This window comes from Acanthopagrus latus, chromosome 4, assembly GCF_904848185.1.
Source record: "Acanthopagrus latus isolate v.2019 chromosome 4, fAcaLat1.1, whole genome shotgun sequence".
Classification (NCBI taxonomy): Eukaryota; Metazoa; Chordata; class Actinopteri; order Spariformes; family Sparidae; genus Acanthopagrus; species Acanthopagrus latus.
The window spans coordinates 25253685-25275171 of record NC_051042.1 but is presented as its reverse complement, the minus strand read 5'-3'; the positions used below and the strand labels follow the sequence as shown (position 1 = coordinate 25275171).

The 21487-nt window shown below is 42.5% G+C and overlaps 1 protein-coding gene across 2 annotated transcripts in view; it reads left to right on the top strand.

Annotated features, from left to right (window-relative positions):
* LOC119017738 (CUB and sushi domain-containing protein 1-like) overlaps nucleotides 1-21487 on the top strand; it is a 405003-nt gene that overhangs the window by 87987 nt on the left and 295529 nt on the right. For both annotated transcript variants that reach the window (XM_037094673.1, XM_037094672.1), the window contains exon 2: nucleotides 11283-11499. In XM_037094673.1, the coding sequence (XP_036950568.1) occupies nucleotides 11283-11499 (217 nt within the window). The remainder of the gene's footprint in view (nucleotides 1-11282; nucleotides 11500-21487) is intronic.

Genomic DNA, 21487 nt, shown 5'->3' with positions numbered 1-21487 from the left:
TGTTTTTCAACAAATCGCCCAGCAGAGCATCTCTCTGTACGTCTCTCCGTCTCCCTCACCTCTTGTCTCTCCCTCTCTCGCACACACAGGAGACACACACAATCCACAGGGACCAATAAACTCCAGAGACAGGCACACAGAGAAGGAACAGGAAAGGAGGACTTACACGGAGAAGCCCTGACAAAGTGAATTTACAAGGATATACTTATATCCTTACCAACTCCCCCTCACCTCCAGAGAAGAGGCTGCTAGGAAACTCTAAGATACTGAGCCGTCGCAGGTGTCTACCAGAATTGGCAGAAACTCGTATTAATTTCAATTGAGAAAAGGAAGCTGAATTATTTACAGCTGAATTAGTTCAACATGTCTCTGGCCATCTGTTTAAAAGCTGTATTCTGCAGTTTAGTATGGTAACAGCCCTGGCTTAGAGGCATAATTTCTACAATTATTCCTTTCAAAACATCCAGTGTATAACTCATCAATTTATAGAAGACTGCTCTGGTCCTTCAGGCCTCCATCAGCAATTTAATTGTGAATGTTTTAAGAGCAGCCCGATTTTTTATGAATACTGGAGTTTTTTGGCTTTTTTTTTTATGTATGTAAAGGTACCGTATCACCTGGAGCAGCCTCTCAACCCGCTGTACACCTGCCAGATCCACAATACATCTTTAATGTGACCCAGTTACATTCAGTTAATTTGCTCGCAATACATCACGCAGAAGTCCGAGCAAAATACTGAAAAGGTATTTACTAAACCAGTCTATCTCGTACAGTGCGTGCGAATGTGACGCACAGGTTATCGAGACAAATTCACTTTTCTCTGAAGTCACGATTATTGTTGAATAAGTGTGTGGAAATTAAATCAAATTGAATATCCTCAGATACCAAAAGAAATGACCAGAAAATGAAAGAAAAAGTAACAGGGAGGGGTGGAGGGGAGAACAGAGAAACGAAAGACCGCTGCCAGATCTTAATTAGAATGGAAACAGTCATTTATTGCAGAAGTTTCCCATCAATTTTTATGGTTTAAATGAGATTTGAAATTTCTTCCAGCTACGGGAGGCGAACACACAGAGCCCCTGCTGCAAAATCTCAACATGACGCGCTAAACTTGTCATGAACAAGTTTAAAAGTGTGACATACATATATAGACATAAATTGCATCTAAGTCCCAGCATGAAAAATATACAGTCATATGATGGTTGCGATGCCCCGAGAGCGACAGGGAAACGTGGGAAGGTAAGTGAATCATTGTCACAGCAGGAGAAAATTTTAATAGAAGTGATCATAAAATTACAAGCGGCACACCTCAACTAGTGAGTCTTTGATTGCTCGTGAAGGTATAATTTGATTTCCATGTCTTCTTCTCGCAAGCGCGCGAACACACACACACACACACACACACACACACCTGCAGATGAATGTGCAGGGACACACACTCGCACAGAAAAAACCTGTGTCATTTGATGTAATACATGTTTTTTGTGAATTGCCTGCTCAGTCAACTAACTGCTAAGGTGTTTTCTAAATATGAGAACAAGGATGTGATATCAAGGTTTGCTACGTGACGTGTATCTGGAGACTTACATCTCTCGTCGTCGCTGTCAGATTATAAACAGTACGCAAAGCATAACATAATGTGCGTTGATGTGAAACTGCTCAACGTGGTTACAATAAAATCACAAACCAAACAAACAAAAACAAAAAAACGTCTTTTGACAATTAAGGTGTCTTTCGAGAATAAAGCTGTTAACTGTGAGGGGAGAAGATAGAGGGAAAAACAGCGATTTGGTGATTTTTCTTTTGTTTTTCGTTGGCAGTAAAAAAACAATATCTGACAGGTGAAACAAGCAATTGATTTCCACTGTCAGGGAAAATGTCTTCATTAAGGAGGGGGAGGAAATTAAAGGTGGAAAAGGTGAGCAGGGCAAGTGAAAAATCCTGTAAATGAAAAAAAAAAATGAAGGAAACATATTGCACTGTGTGTGTGTAAGTGTGTGTGTTCGCCTGTGTTCTGTCAGCAATGAAAGAGTGACCCTGTCCTGACCGCCGCTCGCCACACTTTATATTAGGACGTCTCAGCATAATAGTTCAGTTAGCCACATACCAAAACACACACACACACACACACACACACACACACACCAAATACACCCAAGGCCACGCACACCCACACAGCATCTCACAAACATGTATACAGAGGATTGCTTACCATTGCTCTCTCTCAGCACCCATTTTGCTTTGCTGCGCTCTAACACACGTCCGGCAGATTGCTGAGTTCATGGATTTGATATTACCACCTATCCTTGACCGCAGGAGAACCTAATGTATGTTTTTTCAGGGTGGAATATGTGTGCGCGTGCACCCGCTCTCTGCATCACATTTACAGGTTGCCTTTTCAAGAATGCAAAGGGATTCAGATTTTTTTTTTTCCTCATTTTTAGCTTTTCCCAAGGGCAAGTTAAATATTGAGCATGCTGCCTTTTTTTCAGCAATAACACTGAGAGCTAGTGAAGCAACATTTTCTGCTCAGATGGCTCTGTGTGTATCTGTGTTTCCCCATATTGACTCCATCTCTAAAGGCAATACAAATAACGTTCCTTTGGTGAAGTCATAAGTGACTTCTAAGGCTAGTAATGCTTAAAGCTGCTAGTTTTTATAATAGCATATTATATAATAGTGCAGTGATGAACCCACAATTACCCCCTGAGCTTAGCTGTATTGTGCCTTTCAGCTCGTTGTTTTGGTTTTGTGGTTGAGTCTCACCAATCATAGTTTATTTCCTGCTGGCAGTTGTTCCTGGGCAAAAGCTAGAAAATCCCACTTTATGAACCTCGTTCTGAACCAGAAAACAGACAAGTTAGCTGGATACACAGAGGCAGAGCGTTTATCAGCTGTCGAGCCAGATTCAGTATTTCCCTAAACTACACCGAAGCCCGGGGCTAAAAAATAGCAAAAGTCAGACCTGTCGACACGTAAACAGGTATTTCCTAAAATGTAACTTTTTCTATGCGTTTTTTTTTTTTTTTTTTTTTTTTGGCCTTTCACGCACTGAAAAGCAGTGTTTTAGGTCACTGAAAAAAAGAGCTTCTGGGCTGAAGATGATCAGAAACTCTGGTGTCAGTGTTTATCTCTTTTGCCAGATTTTTTGAAACGATGACGCAGACGCCCCTGTTCAGTGAATGTTGCATCACTGGCAAATGTGAACTTGAAGTACATGTCGAGGTATGGGAGTACTTGAGTTTGTACATTGTCAGAATGGATTTTATATTATCTATATCTTAAAAACACAAATGGACATTGATTAATTGATCTTACCATGATGGAAAAGAGCCATAAAAAGCTGCTGACAGGGTCTTAATGAAATTAAATTACCAAGGAGTTTTTTTTTTCTGTCACGAGTTAGAGTCCCTCCAGAGTACACGATCTTGTCCATCATTATGCCACTAGACATTTACACCCAGGAGCTCTTAAACTCTGTTTTGACTTGGTCTTTGGGCAGTGTCAACTAAAACTAATCACCACATGTCTCAGAAATGGCAGCAGTTTAAGAAAACTGATTTGACATTTGACCCTGAAAATGGCTAATCTTCCAGACAGTTTCTGTGTCTTGACTGTGGGGACACATTTGGTAATGAGAGCTGTCGTTGTGGTGGTGTCCTGCATGCATTTGCCATCACTTCATAAAACTGCCCCAGTGCTTTGGCATCGCCGGACTGACAGCAGCTCCCAAACCACCGAACAAACAAGCACGGGCTGCTCTACCGAGATTGTTGATGCAAATGCAAATACTAGAATGGCAGCCTTTAGCCAGTACCAATGGGAAAAAAAAAAAAAAAAAAAAACACGTCCGCGGATGTCAGCACTGAGAAATCTGTCAATAATGATTTGTAAAAGATTTAGAACGATGTGTTGTGTTACGCTTGCCAGGTATCCCGGGGAGAAGCGGGAGTCCAAGGACATACTCTCAAATTATTGTTTTCCGTGAGTTTTGTTGAGTGTTTGGTTCCTGCGCTTCATTTTGATTTGAATCCCTCAAATTATCCCCATTCATTCCTTTCAGGACGTAAAGCCATTGAGTTGTAGATTTGCGAATGACTGACAGCAGACACAGAGGGGTGGCTTCACTTTAAGCAGCGAGTGGGTTTGTTTTTCAAAGCGAGGAATGATGAAAAATGGAGAAAATGTTTTACGATAGACACACAGACGCACGCACATGTGAGTACAAGTACACACGCAATCACACGCAATTCTCTCCAGTGTATCTCGCTGCCTCCCCCACTTTGTCCTTATTTCAGTCTTCTTCTATCTGTGATCGTCTCCATCTCTCTCTCACACACACACACACACACACACACACACACACACACACACACACACACACACACACACACGGAACACACCATCCATCCCACCTATCTCCCCACTATCTTCAGACAGCAACCCCTATTCCTCGCTGACAATGTTTGGGATTTACTCGGGACGTAGCCTTGATTCTCCCTGTGTGTGTATCCGTTTTTGGTCCGAGTGTCTGCGTGTGTGTCGCATGAGGTGTGATGCATGTCCCTGCTCCAATCTATGGTTGTCATGGTGACCGGTAACCGGGCATGTCACGCCCCCTCCCCTCGCCTTTTCTCGTTTAGCTGATCACCTTCACTTTGCATCTGCAAACTGGCCTTACCGATTCTAATGCGCGTCTAATTTGCATCTGACAAGTGTATTAATCTTGCATTTGACAAATAGGCTCTTTGATCAACTTATTGAAGTGCAACGGGTGCCGTGCTAGAATTTTTCAACACTGTTTGTTCGCTGTTTATTAGTTTGCGTTTTTTAATGATTTTTCACACCGTGTTTACCGGCCAAGCACAGGCAAACTTTGCACAGCAGAAGCTCGGCCAAAAATAGTCGACATGCGGAGGTGAAACCACGGCCAGTTTCTAATTTGGGGAGGGTTTTCATTAAAAGTCAGCGTTTATAAATAATTTCTTACTGCAAATAAATGTGTTCGGGGGAGAAAAAAAATATGCTCTTCTCACTCTTTCGGTAATTAATCAGGGTGAATGTGACGGTGGCTGAAAAAAAGTTCAACCAGTGGAGGTGTTGGGAGCGCTTCCTTTCACGGGAAAAGTCTCCTTTCAAAAACTGTTTTCAGCATAGTTAACTGCACTGATGTATTTTCATATTATTTCCCAGGGACCTGCTTTCATCCCCACTGTGCGCCGGCTAAATGGCCTAAACGCACGAATATCACTGCAGTCCCATTTACTTAAACTGTTTGACAGTGGGCTGACAGGGAGTGCGAGAAATGGCGATGGAGAGAGAAAGACAGACAGAGAGAGGTTGTGGTATTTGTTCTTTGTGTGATAAATATAGGAGGTGAGTGGGCGGAATAAAAAACAACCTAACACTGTAGAGGGATAAGAGAGGAAACACGGAGAGAGATAGATATAATGACACCGGGAGAGAGACAGTATGACATAGCGGTAATAATAGCGATATAGTTAGGAAGAGATCTAACAACACTTAGGGACTGTAATACAGAGATAATTTGTGGTGGAAGAGGGCTGGAGAGGAGAGGGATGAGGGGATGAGAGAGCAGGGTAGAGGTAGAGGGAGGGATGGGGGGAGAGAGGGAGGGAGGGTGATGACAGTGAGCTCAGGGACGAGATGGAGAAAAGAACGAAACTGCGGGGAGGATGAGGTGCATGGGGAGAGGCGGAGGGATAGAGATAATACCGGCGTTATAAAGAGAGCAAGGATGGACCGGAGGTTAAGGGGGGGGCAGCAATCGAGAGGAAGATGGACTGTTGCAGAGAGACAAACATAATGAAGGAGAGACACAATGATTCTGACACTGAGATAGTGAAAAACAGGGAGGGGGTGTTGCATGGGATCGGGTAGAGGCAAGAGCGGGAGGAGAAATAAGGCTAGCAGAGAGATCCGGCAGATTTTCTGTCCTCTCCTCTCCCCTCCTCTCCTCATAGCCAGTATTGAATCACTGCAGTCAATTTTTTCTACACAGCGTAACTTCGAAAGATGCATTTGATTTGTGGCCCAGCACGCCATGGAAAGAGGGAGGCCAGCGTTTGATTTACGAGGCAGGGACCTTGTGGTCAGGTTTCGACCAGATCCTGCCACCTCTTTGCCGACTTCTCAGCGCCTAAAAATTGTGCAATCCATCTGATTGTTATGTATATCTGTGCACCGGGCCGAATCCATTCCAGAAGGATGCAGGCGCTATTGAGAAAAATACAAATTCTTTAACATCTCTTTATTGTATAAGTGGAAAAAGCAGAGAATTGACCTACTTTGGTGTGATTGTTATCATGCACAGCACAGCTCTTGGGAATGCCTGTTAGGTGGCGTGTAGCTGTCTGTATTATAACCTGGGACATGTCTCTGGCAGTGTAAGCGTGCAGCCCTGCAGATTTGCATGTGCCATTCTTTTGTAACTTTTCTGTAAATTACAGGGGAAAAGCCTCAAAGCCCATGAGATGTAAATCAAACAAAACACACCTGTGGATTTAGCCTTTAGTGTTTTAATGAAGACTGACTCTGTGTGTGTGTTCGTGTCGCCCTCCGAGTGTGCATGTGACTGGAGCTGCTGTTTAAAACACAACTTGTAGAGTTGACACAGTCAGAGATTGACACACTTACATGCATTTATTTATTTTATTTTTTTTACACAGAGCTACATGTTGATCGGTCTGTAGGCACATCTCACCCGATCAAGTGAGGAAAGTAAGACACAAATATCACGGATGATATAAGTAAATACATTTGTTTGATCTTCAAAGATGTGAGGAGTTTGGAGAAGCATACTGGGTGAGTGGCGAGGAAAGAGAAGGGAGAGGGGAACATGGGAGAAAAATAATTACTCCTGCTGCTTTTATGAATACAGCATTTTCTAATCTGTTACCTCCACAATGAGAACGACGCGCAGACCAGAATCACTCAGATTTAAATGTGCCCAATCTCTCCCCATCAAATTAAATGTCGAATTTCTGATAATTAAAATAATAGGCGGCACTATTATTGAGCCGAGCAGGTGAAGAAAACAGTACTTTGTGTTTCGAGGCACATCATGACTCATCGACCAGCGGGTGGCCTCCATCAACAGGTGATGAATCATTGTCTCCCAAAAAACAGAACTCAGAGCTGTTTATATATATATATATGACTGTGAGCTCCATCACGATCCAGATACAGATGTAAGCAAACTCAGCTGTGTAGAAGGCCATACACTATCACATGTTTGATCCAATAAAGTCACACAATGGACTGGCTTGTTGTTGTTCATCATTACACACCTGGGAGCTCTTAAAGGGATAGTTTGTGTTTTTTTTTAAGTGGGGTCATATAAAGTATGACCCCAAATGGTCGGTCTGTTCCCTACCGTAATCACCGAACAGCGCAGCCTCAGTTTGGAGAAGCAGAGAGCCGCTCCAGCCCAGACGCTCAGCTTCAAACTTGAGAACTTCAGTCTCATATCTCAATCCACTGTGTTGGTCACTCTTGACGTAAATGGTGATACTCACTTATACGCTACGTACCGCTGTCTCAAAATGGTCGCAAAATGGTCGGCTACGCTGGTAAAACAGCTGGATCGAATAATTCAATTTACAATATCTACTTTGAAAAAAACACTGGCCTAACACCATTGTGAGGTCAAGGTTTTGGCTTGTCCAGTACTTTTGTTCATGACCAAGTACTCTACGCTGCAGAATAATGAAATTCCCATCAACCTTGGCTGTACTTTGTGTGTAATACTAATTAGCGAATCTTAGCAGAATAACACACAAAATTAATCCTAAATTAACATGTTAAATGTCAGCACTGCTTAAAATCAGCACGTTATCATTGTCATTCCGAGTATGTAAGCGTTTGGCTCAAAGCGCTGCGGTACCTAAGTCCATCCAGACTCTTTTTCTCCTCTGTCATTTCTTACAATTAGTAAATGTTTGTTGTCTTGCTCACACAGACAGCTGTTGGAGGGACTGACCATATGGCTGTCAGTTACCGGACAGTCTCTGGCAGAGGAGCTGCGCTAAACTAACAAAGTCTAATCATGAAAAACCAGACAGTGTAGAACTGAACGCGGCATCAACAAAGAGGCAAGGCAAAGTACTTTTTTTTTTTTTTTTTTTTTTTTTACTGAAAATGCCCCGAGTGCGGCTCTACAATATGGTCTCCGGATTGATGCAAGTATCCGGTGAATTCTCCTTACCCCCATCTGCTCAAAGGGAGCAGAGGGGGATCTGGCGGCGGAAGAGGCCGCGTAGGGAAGGAAAGAGACGACTGGAGACAGAATGAGAGACAGACACAAAGACGGCTGAGGGGGAGAGGTGAACTGGGCTGGAAAGACAGCGGAGAACAATCTGAAATTAATCTGGACACTCCAGATGGTTTAAAGTTTGTGTGTGCGTTTGTGTGTGTTACCTCAAGTACATGTGTGCGTCTCCGTTGCGTTGTGCCAGCTTGTGTATTTTGAGCCTTGCATATAGGTATTTATGTGTGTTTGTGTGATTTCAGACAAATAAGAACATCTGGCGTGTGCACAGCGCCGAACGTTCTGGTCTCGTTTTGAAGGGAAAAGATAAAAGACACGTAGAAAAAAACAAACGCACACACATTTCGTTAGCCTTCGGTTGAGTAGATTGTGACCTAGTCGATGGCTGTACACCGGCATTACTGTGCTTATATATGTGTGTGTGTGTGAAAAAGAGAGTGTGTTCTCAGTGATATAAGGTTAATAAATCAATAGCCATCGCTATCAGAGAAACAATTACTGCTGGCTTTCATGTTGGCCACACACCCACACACATACACATGCACAGCCCACACACCCACCCACCCACACACACATACGCACACACACACACACACTGTGCTACGTGCCCTGGATATCGGAGTAGCTTTAGGAGTAAACTGTATAAAGTGTTTCTCAAGGAGAGAGCAGCAGAAGATGAAAGATGGAAGAGAGTAGAGGGAGAAGTGCACAAAGAGTTTGTAAATGACGAAAGAGGAGTAGAGAGGATACACAGAGGGTTGAGAGAGACACAGCGAGCCGAGGTGGAGGATCCTTAAACCCTGATTGTTTTCCACTGTGTTGCTCAGGTTTTGCAGCTTTTACGCACAGAACCACGTGGCTACGCCTTTCGATGCCGCTGCAGGCAAACGGTTGGAGTTGCATGCTGAGTTCTGTCAATTAAGGCAACTTCGGTAAGCTAGTGTTGAAGTAGTTGGTAATAGTAAGGGTAAACCGTACACAGACGATACGCTGGTTTAGCGGAGTCACTGTTTGATGGGAGTTTGGTACAGGAAGGAAACTCAAATGACAAACTTATAAGGATTGGTGTGTGAAGTGTTTCCATTCACGTTCCTCATAATTGTGGAGGAATATCCACACACGGTCCCTGTCTCATCCACAGTAAACCCTTTTGCAACAGACACTTCAACTTGTCAAGGAAAAGCACAGGTGTTGCCCGTTAACGATTGCTCCATTCTGTTAAGTGTCCCTGGAAGCCACGTCTGTGAGCGAGCGTGCACAACGCCAGATCACTGGAAATAGCTGATCGAAATGGAGTGCAGCCGTCATTAATGGTGGAAATTTCACCTGTGCGTTCCCTGCTTTAATTCGTCAAAAATGTCTACTGTTAAAAATGTCCATCTCTCTCAAGTCTTCCCCACCAAATTACCTCCGCTTCTTGGAGGGGTTCCGTTCAAGATTCTTGGAACCCTGGTGCTGCCCAGCAAGCCAGCCGTGTTCCCCACTGGTTTTAGGCAGAGCTGTTGCAACAGCAGCCTCTATGATATGACAGACCTGCTTCTGTTTGCTCCTCAGGTCAAAGAATACCTGCTATTTCTTGGTTCAGCTTGGAGCCCACATCCCAGTTCGTGAACCAATTTATTTTTGGTGGAAATGCTCTGAATCGTTCAGAATTAGGTGCACGAACCCTCTCAACAGACCCCTCTCAGTTGTAATCTGACTGGGAACCCGAATTGTTTCTTCGGTTCAGTGTTATGCGCATCATCTTGTGTGGCTGTTTGTGCCGGACCACGACCCCCGTGCCGTGAGGGTTCACCCCAAATATACGCAAACTGCTACAGCTTAGATTTTTTGCTTTAGTGTGCGCATGCTTAGTTCTGTCTTGGGTTGCCTCTGCTTTGCTTCTGCCAACTGTGGTTACATGTATAGCTTTCACCTTATTTGTTACACATTAACTCAGGTTTTGGCAGCTTTAAGAGCTACTTATTATTTATTTACTGCCCCTTTTTCTCTCACTGAACTTCACACTTAAAGTAAAAGCTTTTCATGAATTCTTCAGAACCTAGCCAGCTATATAATCCGATCCTCTGCGTAATATATGTGTCTGTGCAGCTATGTCTCCTGTGTTCATACGTGTAAGTGCAAGTATTCTAAATAACAGCTGCATGTGAGCTGTGCTGTGTGCTGCTGTTGGCGGTGTGGGTATGTGTGTCAATACGAGCGCGGGCGCATGTAGTTAATGTAAACAATATAAGCTCAATGCTCATCTGTTCATTGCGGTGGGTGGGGTGGTGCAATGTACGGATTGTGAAAGGTCTTCTGTCTGCATGTTTGAAGGTTGAGCGCCCATCATGGGATACTGATGAATGAACAAATCCGATCACACGGTACATGCTCTTAAAACAACACCAGCACAGTTTTCTGTGCAACGTTAAGTGTTTATAACGATACGTGTCACGGGAAGTTATTTCTGGTCTGAGATCAGTGGATGAGAGAGCTAACATTGTCAGGAGAGAGCGTACACACACTCAGGCCATCCGCATGAAAGCTTCACATGGCATATGCAGCAGTGTCATGGGAGGCTGTGAGGCATATGTTACATTATGTTGGAGATGCATGTGAGGACAAGCACTTGTTAACTCTTGTGACACATTGCTTGGCACATAGTGAATATTTAAGCTGTGCTAAGTGTTCATCAAGCCCACAATCTATTCCATTATCTCTAGGTTTTGGAGGACAGAATTTGAAAAATGCATGATTGACTTTAATGGCGGCAGTGCGAATCTACACTCACTTGTAATTTTCATGTCCTGAGCTCTGCACAGAACTTGACTAACCTTAAACCTAAAGGCAAAAAAAAAAAAAAAGCCAAAGTCTGTGTCTTTAGAATTTGAAGTATGCAAGCCGGGATTTAAGAAGCCATAGTTCCAGGTCTAAATGATATAACTGAGTGTGAGGCGAAACTCTGAGATTGTTATTTCTAATATGATTCTGTGCCATCTCTCTCTTTCAGCTGAATCCTGTGGCGGTGTAGTCCAAGGACTGAATGGTACCATAGAATCACCCGGTTTCCCGCACGGCTATCCCAACTACGCCAACTGTACATGGCTGATAATAACAGGGGAGAGGAACCGGATCCAGCTAACCTTCGTCACGTTGGCGCTGGAGGAAGACTTTGATATTGTATCAGTTTACGATGGACAACCATCACCTGGCAACTTGAAAATGAGGTTAGAAATGAATCCCTTATTTACAATCTGTTTTGTTCCCTGGTTTTCTGTTGATCTCGTTTCCCTCTTTCGCTTCAAACTCCTCTGACTGTCTCACTTTGAGCGTAGCCTGCCTGCTCATCTACCTCCTGTCAACAAAAAGTTGGCATGTGGACAGCAGCACATTTCTTTGAATACTTATTTTCTGCTAAAAAGGAAATGACACAGTGTCAAAGAACAGTAAGTGTCAGCTTTAATTTGAGTGGCTTTTCTGTTAAATTGGATAAAAAGTTTATAAAAGGACACCCATTTTGGTGCACGGTCCACTATTTTTCACGGTGACAAAAGCGGTTGGACAAAATAAATTGAGATTTGACGAAGCAGAGATTTTGACTCGGCAATGCTTCTGGGAAGAACAAATCGTCTGAAACTTAATCAGTAGCACAATACACTGGAATATGAAATATTTAATACAATTTAGATGATGAAGTTATAGAGAGCATTTATAATTAGATGGTGAAATGGATTTATTTTTCTGCGATGTTGAGAAGTTTGGTGTTAGTGCTTTCAAATGCAGAAGCTTAACATTGCTAAATACCAGTTTTACCACGTGTGTATGTTTCATGAGAGCTCAGTAAACATCATCATCAGGACTCAGCACCTTCCACTTTGTTGCTGGGTTTTGCCTATGAAAAGGAGGGCATATTGAACAAAAAGTGTAACAATAACATGATATCATGGATAAAACTGTAGCAACTTCTGTGCAGAAATCTATTTCAAATTTTGGATGTGACAATCTGATCTTTAGGATTGATACAGGGGCAGATCTAAGCTGATTGTTTTTGTTCTTTGTTTGTTTGTTCGATAATTCTTTGATTGTTGCCATGAAATGCGTCAACTGTACTCATCATATAAGCATGTTAACATGAGATTTGTGGCTTTTTAACAATCTGAATGACATGTAAGATAATTTAATTATGTTGTTTATCTCTAGTCATATTTTCATCTGAATTTGTGCCTCTCCTTGATGAGCTTAAGGCAACATGGCAAACATCTGTTCTGTAATTTAGGCTACAAGGGTTTTAGACCTATGGGCCCATGAACAGACATGTCTGCCTAATTCCATGTTACCCATGTACTAAAGAGCAACGGCAGGAAATACAGGCCTGGGAAAAGGAGAAAAAAAGAAAAGAAAAGGCAGATCACTTTGTTGTAAAGAGTAAGGATTTTACTGCCCTGTGAAACATTTAGGCACAGATGGAACAACGGCAGAACAGAAATTGGTTTCTGTATTACATGTAATATACTGTAAGCGGTACAATTCAAACTGAGATCTCCTCCTCTGGCAGTGTTAAGGCTGTTAAGGTAGGTAGTCCCCAGAAAGAGAGAAAATGACATAAGAACATAGAAAAGAAAGTACTTCTTGACCTATATGAAAAAAAAAGATTCTTATCTTTTACAATTCAGGATTAATTCACAAATCTGAAATTAAGTTCCTTATCACACATTGATAATGTTGCATTTGGCATAGAAGCTAAATTCGATGCCCTGGAGGCGAAACAGGTACCTGATTTCAGGTTCAGCATGCTGCACATTAATATATCAGGTTAGTGAATCAGGAGTATTGAGTCTTTTTCTTTAATCCATCACCAGTGGAATTTAAGCTGACCATACAAGTGAAAGTCGCAGAGTGCAGAAGCATTTAGTTTTGTATTAGTAAATGTTAAATGACCTCCAGTCAGCAGGCTGCCTTCTGCAGCAATGTAAGCAATGCAAAAAATAAACAAATAGAAACGTAATCTAATGAAGCTAAAAATGAAACTTGTTGGATGTTTATTGATTTGGGAAGAAACAATTTTGAATCATTGAATTAAAATAGAGTCTGTGAGCTTGTTATAATGCACTCAAGATACAGGACTGCAAATGTGTTTTTTTTTTCATTATGGATTAACCAGCTAATTAATTTCTTGAATAATCAATTAATTGTTTGGTTTAAACATTTACACAAAATATTCATCTGTGTTTCCCAGACGCAAAGTGAATCTATACCAGCCAGAGACACAGCAAAACACTAACACTGGAGAATTGATGATCAGATTTGTTGTCAGTCATCTTATCAATTAATCATATAATCATCCCTCCAAAAATATATACACAAAAAATGTAAAAGCTAATTAAAGCTTCAACATACCAACAGGGCTCATGGGCCCACATGGAGAATCGGCATACTGCAATTTGAATTTGCTTTCTTTCTTTTTTTTTGTTAGGTAAGTTTTTGAATATGAAATCACCTCCAGTGTGCCGACGTAGCTCACGATTACACGGAGCTGTCTAGTGGATCGCCAAAATCTTGTATCTTCTCTGTTGATCAACAAAAATGCACAGGAAAATAAACGCAAGACATTTGTGAATTGGCAGCTTCAGTGCCTGGTGAGTTGTAGGACTGTAATATAATCGCAGGAGAGGACGGATAGGGCAGCATCTACAGAGCTGGCAACCTGGAGGAAGCTTATTCATAGTTCTGTGCTTGTGTGTAGGAGGGATGAGCTGGGAATGCACCAAGTAGTCTTGAGGTTGGTGGTGCAGTTAGTGATGATAACAATGGGTTTTTCCTTGAAAACATGATATAGCTGTATTGTGTGTCAGTGCTCAGCAGAATACTTTTTCTATTCGACTGGCTGGAGGAGAAAAATGCAGACCGCAGACTACACTGAGCAGTGGGTTTGTGTTGAGGCTCAGAGCAAGTACTTCTTGTTTTGTGCACAGAGTTCCACCTTCAGGGTTTTTTTCTGGTTGTTGGCTCCTTCGGAAAAAGACAAATCTGCTGTTAACACAGTCATTTATTAAGATGTGTACATTGAATGATAAGCTGAACCAGTATATAGGTAAGAAAGTCAACCATTATCAAGGAAATGGGTCATGGGCTTTTCAGCAGTAAGGAAATATCATCTCTTTATAAATGTGAATTCAGGTTATCATGAACATGAAAATTCAGATGCATTCCTAAGTGTGTCAGACAGTTAGATGCCAGAAAAATGTTTGATTGTGGAACATAGCTGCCTTTGGCTCTTTAGCTCTCAAATCCCAAAACTAAACTCTCGATTAGAATCCTAATTTCTCCAGTGTGATATCTTTGTATGGCGGATGCTGGTTGTGTTAACACGTGTTTGAAGTTCCTTGCAGAGTGCTTATGTTTGCCTCAGCATGTGTTTTCTATAAAAAAAAAAAAAAAAAAAGGCGTCTAGAAAGGGACTTGTCATGGCTTTTACATTTTCCGATAGATCTAAATTTATGTTACAGCCTCAGGAACGCGGCTTGATGTTTTGTTTTTTTGTTTTTTTAAGGGTTTGGCTCCTGGCACTCTATAGTTCAGTCCCCTAGCTGCATGGCTAACCAAGCTAACTGGCAAATTGCAGCAGTTGGTGGTTACTTTAGCCTCTAAAATACTATTTAAAATACTTACTGAACAACCTTTTTGCCCATGTCGGCCCAGATACTGACAACAGATGGGGCAGGCATATGTGATAAAAAACCAAAAGGAAACACACGTTAGCACCGATTTTGACATCATGGGGACTTTGTGTAAGCTATTCATTTAGCAGCTCTTTATGAGAACTGTAGGCATGTTGCTGTTTGTGATCTTGGCTTTATTATTCTACCCACTGCTTGGGTTTTGGCTCTACATTAAGCTGATATGACTGAGGGAGTTTACTTTAGGCTTATGTTATGCTTGGCCTCACTGAACTGTGGCGTGATTATATCACAGAAAATAGTCTGCCTCAAGAGACTCCTTCAAAACACAGATTAATGAGATCCTTTACTATGGTAATTTCCAAATGTCTGGATGTGTCTGTGAAAACAGCTATAAAGTATACAAAAAAAAAAAATCAAAAGAAAATGCTTTTCAAAAAAAAATTATTAGAATAAAATTAAAACTTGAAAATAAATTAAAAAACAAAATTGATCCTTTTAAACCTCTCCTTTTATCTGATCGTCTGTTCACGTCCTTCCCTCTGTTGTGTTTTTGTTCTCTCTTCTTGCTTTGCAGTTTATGAAAATTCATCCTTATTCAACTTGCTGCCTCTGTGGTGGTCAGACATGCAGTTTAGTTGTAATGCATCAACTGGTCTCCACAGAATACATATATTCTCATACGAATGGCCTCCAACCAGGACTAATTTAATTTAACTCATCAGTTTCTTGTGTTTAGCCGGGATTTTTAGCATGAATATATGCTCACGGCTTCAAAATGTGTCTGCACTGACTGGGGCTTTTTTTCCAGCCTCTGCAGCAGACAGCATAACCATGGCTACCTTGTCAAGCACTGCACCTTGGACCCCCTACTGACTGTATGTGTTTTGAAGTTGTTGGCCCACAGCCTTCTTCTGCTGGGATACTGAAACCACCAGAGTGTGCTGTCTGCAGGCCCTACACATGCGGTGAAATGACAGCTGCACCAAAAATTTCCCCTGGCCTCGAAAAAAAAAACTACAGCTGTGGTGTGACGACAGGAAAGTGAAGTGTACCAGCAATTCACCTGTGCCTGCCCCTCCCCCCACCCCCGTGGGCCTGTCTCCGATCACCTGCTGCTGTTTTTGCTTCTTCCACGACACAAGTGTGCTTTCGTCTTCCCTCCTGCCTCATAAGTGCAACATTTTTTAAAGCTGTTGGATATTTAGGGAACTCACGCAGCAGCATCACCTAATAGAAAAGCGAACATGCCAAGAATCGAGGGGTGTGGCGTGGCGTTTTTTTTTTTTTTTTGTCGGGATGTGGGAACTCTTGAGAGCTTGTTGCTGCATATTAAAGGACTACCATTTCATTAGCTTAATAAAAAAAAATAAAAGGCTGAAGTAGATAACTGCAGTGGCAAATGAGGTGACAAGAGGTGGCAGCTGCAACCCTTTGTGCGCTTGGATGCTCTGTCACTGTCGTTAATTAGCCCTGGAGTTATTTGGCATCCACATCATTTACAGCCAAACATACCAGGTCTATTGTGAGCCATTCTGTCTGCTGCAAGCCCTCGACTACAAAAGATCAGGGAACGAGTAGTGCATCAGTCGCTTCTGTGAGCTCTCACTGTGAACCCATTCCCAATGTCATTGAGATCAAGTGACTAAGCTGGGAGGTGCGGGCTTGTTCTCTTCTTAACTCCGCTCCTCTGTTGATGTTAGCACTTCTCAGTGTGGTGCGGACATTACTGCGGACAGGCAGCATAGTGCTGAAATGAGACCACTGGCCAGCCTTTATTTCTGCCCTCAGGGTCTCCCTGGTTTGTGCCACTGCAGGCAAAGCTTGAGCTCAGCTTGTAAGGCTTCCTCCAGCTCCAGCTGAGCGTCGGGAGCAACTGAATCATACCCAGTACCCCCTCTTTGCTTATTCAAGTGTAACTTATGTTTTTACATAAATATAAAAGCTGATTCCAATTATCCTGCTGCTGCCTGTTCTCTGTCTGAGCTCCAAGAGGGCAGTGGTCAGCCGGATGACCTAAAACCCTCTCCTCCTCTCAGCTTCTGGCTGAATGGCGCAAGACTTGCTGATATGAACCCATCAGGCTGCCCACATGGACAGTGGGCTGAAGCCAAGAGGAGCTGACTGCCCTCTCTTTGTTCACAAAGAAGAGCACAGAAGAGTCAGGATATATCTTTGAGACCTCATGTGTGGGAAATGCTGCAATCTCATATATAGAAGGGCTGACCCGGCATCTGTGGCCTCTTCTTACCATCCCCAGCTGTGCGTCAGCAGCATTAACTGTACTCCATCCCACTCACTCTGTTGACTGATGTCAACAGAGTGAAAATATTTTTTTGAAACTGAAAAGCTCCTCTCGTGCAGGAACCACTGCCTCCTCTCCCTGCCTGTGTGTCTTTTTACTGTTTAAGAAGGCACATTTCCCAAAGTCCCTGTTGACTCACAGCAGAGTTTCGCCAACATTTTAAGTGGTGTAAGGAGACACACTGTACAGCGCTTTGACCAGACCTTGCTTGGTTGGAATGTACTGCACATATAGATGGACAGTGGGGAAGAGGAAGATGCTGAAGGAGAAGTTTTTTGTTGTTGTACTTTTTCCCGCTGTCAGCCTGTCCCCAATGGAGTCCGTTGAAGCTGCCTGAATTCTAGCAGGCCACCAGCACTGTTTTACATTAGTCAGAAGAGAAAACAGTTCGATGGGTTGATTAAAAGGAATGTTGGATCCTGGAAAATAAAGTTTTATTTATCTGGTGTCAGAGGTCAAAAATGTGTTTTCTTTCAGGGGTTTTAGGGCACTGTGGTAGGAGTTGTTGGCGGGTGTTGATCTTGTTAAATGTTTGAAAAGCTGTGCTCCTTCATGTTTAACACTCTTTGTACACTGCCATTTATTGGTAGGATGGAGGTGAGCTACAAAGATGGAGCTGCACTGGGCCAGTTGCTGTGCTGGTCTTTTCGAGGACACATTAGAGGATAGCTTAATATGGATATGTCAGCTGTTTCCATTGGCTAGTTCTCTTGGGCAGAATTTTCCTACGAATGGATCCACAGTAGAAATACGGTATGTTTGCCATAAACATTTGCTATGTACTGTAATACGCTTCACAGTATCTTACTGTGTGTGTTAGAGTAAAGGGCCATCAGATTAAAACACACCCACCAGTCAAAAGAGAATAGCTACACTGGGATTCAAATCAAAATGGTGAGCACATATCAGAGAACCAGTCTGCCCTGAAAGTGACCGTTGTGTAGCTTGCCAACTCCGGGAATGAGCCAAATTATTCTTCAACTCCTCTCTGCTTCCTGGACCCACCATCAAACCACCCAGCTTCAAGGCTGACCATTCCCTGGAGCTGGCAGCAGTGGGCTGGCCAGCTTTGGACAGTAAGTCCAGCATTGCCAGAGAATTTCCGAGCTTGTCTATTAGACATAAGAGACGACATTGGGTTTAGTGCTTTTTGTGTCCTTCTGGTACCTTTGAAATACCTGGTTGATATGGAATGATAAGGGTCAGTGTATATACAGACATGGGTCCTTTCGAAGGGTTACTACTACTAAACTAAAATGATTATTTTTGTTTGACTTGAACTCTGACTGGCCATAATCCACTGCTGTGTGTGCCAGTGCCGAAAGACCAGTCTCCGTACAAGTAAATACATAAAGCAGACCTCAAACATATCTGAAGGTGCTGCTGGACTAACAACCAAACAGAGCCATTATGGAGTCAGGTCAGAAGGTACAGCGGGGCAAAACATTGACATTCTTGCTGTCATGTGCCCTGCGGGTCTTGTGAAAGCAGCTCACCGTATGTCCACTGTGGATGCTGCACACGAGCCGCTCGCAGAAGTGGTTTGTCAGGCAGCGTTTGGACCTGCAATTTCAGAAGTTAAGTGAAACCTTTTTGATCCCTGCAGGAATATTTATTAATCTGTGTGTGAGCCACACTTCTGCAAATTAATGAGATCCTCAGAAGATCCACTGTGTTTATTTGGAACAGGATGATGTCATGTTGTTGGCAATTTTTTTTTGTATGTCTGTTTTCACTTTTACCCTTTTTGGCTTTAATGTCTGCACTGGGGCAGCTGGGGTAGAGCCAGTATCTTGTTGTCAGAGGGTCGCTGGTTCGATTCCTCTGATCTACATGTCGAAGTGTCCTTGGGCAAGAGACTGAGCCCCAAACTGCTCCTGATGTGCTGGTCGCCCCCTTGTGTGGCGGCCACCACCATCAGTGTATAAATTACTGTAAGTCGCTTTGAAAAAAAGCGTCTGCTAACTCAGTGTAACTAACCTTATGTACCATGAACTAGCTTTATTAACAGCATAATTTTTGGGAACTCTCCTAGAGCTAAAAATGCAGAAAAAAAAAAATCAGGATTTTTGTTTATCTTAAAACGATAGTCAGGTGCCCGTTTCAGCACTGAAACTAAACCTGTTAACCTGCTATTCAAAACAGTAAGCTCTTAACACAAAGTTGTGTGAACTATGTTGCATTTAGTTTAGTCGGGTGTATCTAATAAACTACATATGTGCTTAAAAATGTGCATTTTATGTGACTTTTTCTGTCTACAAGAAAGATATGCTCCGGTGTGTTTACTGGATGAACACAGGTCTGAGTGTGTGAGGTGCACCTCTCAAAACCAAGCTGCGCATTCACTCAAAATATTATGCAGCACAAGCTTTTGTATCAGCTGTGTGTGTGTGTGTGTGCATGTGTGTGCGCGTATGCATGTGCAACCAAGCACCTGCGTTAGATGACACAGTTAATTATGGAGTACAGCGATTATGGCACTAAGTATCGCTATACGCTATTTAATCAGCGTAATTATGAAAAAGTTAAACAGCTATAAAAATGTACACATGGATGCACCCTTATAACACACTATGGAACTGCCAATGTCAGCAACACGCACGCACACACACACACAATTGCTTTAATACTGCAGCTGGAGGCATGCAGTTGGAGGGAGACACCTCTGTGTCTCGCAAAAAGGGAATATCGTCCTACAAAGACTGAGGGAGATTTAATTTGTCTGACACAAACTGCTCATGAAGGCTCATGACACACAAAACAGGACTGTCCTCCTCTCTTAAACTGGCCTTATGCTAGTTAAGGATCAAGCCAGTATGGAAACAACAAATGACGGCAGCCAATAACTCTCTCAGTGTCATGATGGGCAAAGACAGAGTTGAAATCTTTGCCACCCATCCTTTATACTTCACTGTTTTCCTCTAAATTCTGCAATTAGAAAACACCCAATCTTAAATGAAGTGGACCAGAGGTTTGCTGTGTATTTGTTGTATTCGTTTTTGCCGTCTCATCTATATTTTTGCCCCTTAACAGCTTATTTCAAGAGACCCTCTTTACTTTCCTGTATTATGCTGTGACACCTGGTCTTAAAGCAATCTGTGATTACAATATTCACATGCACAGTATGATGGGATTGGATTAGAGGTTTTATTCATATAGATAGACCTTCCCTGACAATAGCCTTGTGGTTAATCTGAGTAAGAGCTGCCACAGTGTACAGTAGTTGGAGACAGAGCTGAGTTTTAGTTAAGTAATTACCTTGCATGACATGCCGTGGATCTGTCTCAGATGTGAAAATCTGTTTTGCCAAAGTTTAAAGAACGTGGCAGTTTCCACTGTATATCAAATCAAATCAATTGTATATATATATAGCTCAAAAACACAATCACATTGCCTCAGTGGGCTTTACAATCTCTGCAGTGAACAACATCCTCTGTCCTTACATCCTCAATTCCAGTGAGGAAAAACTTGTCATATTGATAAAAACAAAACTCTTTTCACGGGGGGGGACACAGATGTAAGAAACCTCATATCACTCTCATCATTCTGAAAAATAGTCGCTGAAATGGCTTTGAGATGAGACAAAATCCCTAAAATGCATGCTAATGAAATTATTTTAGGAGGGTTAGCAGCTACAGGACATGTCTGTCCTCGTCTGCAGCCTCTGCTTCCACCGGTGCCAGCAGTAATATTTGTCACAGACCAGTACAAACTCAACCAGAGGGAATAGGTGGAATACTTTTTCAGTCAGTGCAACAATGGTGTGGTAACAAATGTTAGCTTAGACCTAGTCACTAACCAAGACTGTGTGGCTGTCACTCTTTACTCGGAAGTTGAACATCCATTCAAATGTGTTGGGCAAAAGTCAAATTCGAACTGTAATGACCAAAAATGATCAAAATGAGCTATCTGACCTATTGCCTGCCCCACTGATCAGTGAACTAAGCTGGCATTGTTATGTTGTTTGCCACGAGAAAGGAGGGCACTAGCAAGAAAAGCTGCCTTGAGTCACGACGCAGCATCTGAGACACAGTGTGTGAAAGTAATTTTGGGTTACACACCATAGATGGCAAAGAATCTAACAAAGATAAGGCTGTTTGTCAACTTTGAACAAAGCAGCTGTCGTACTACTGGCGTACAACCTTGTCTGACTGCCTACAGTTCAGCACACACAGATTAATCAGGCCCCTTGCCAGAAGCCTGTAATTATCCCATCACTGATAAGTTAATAAG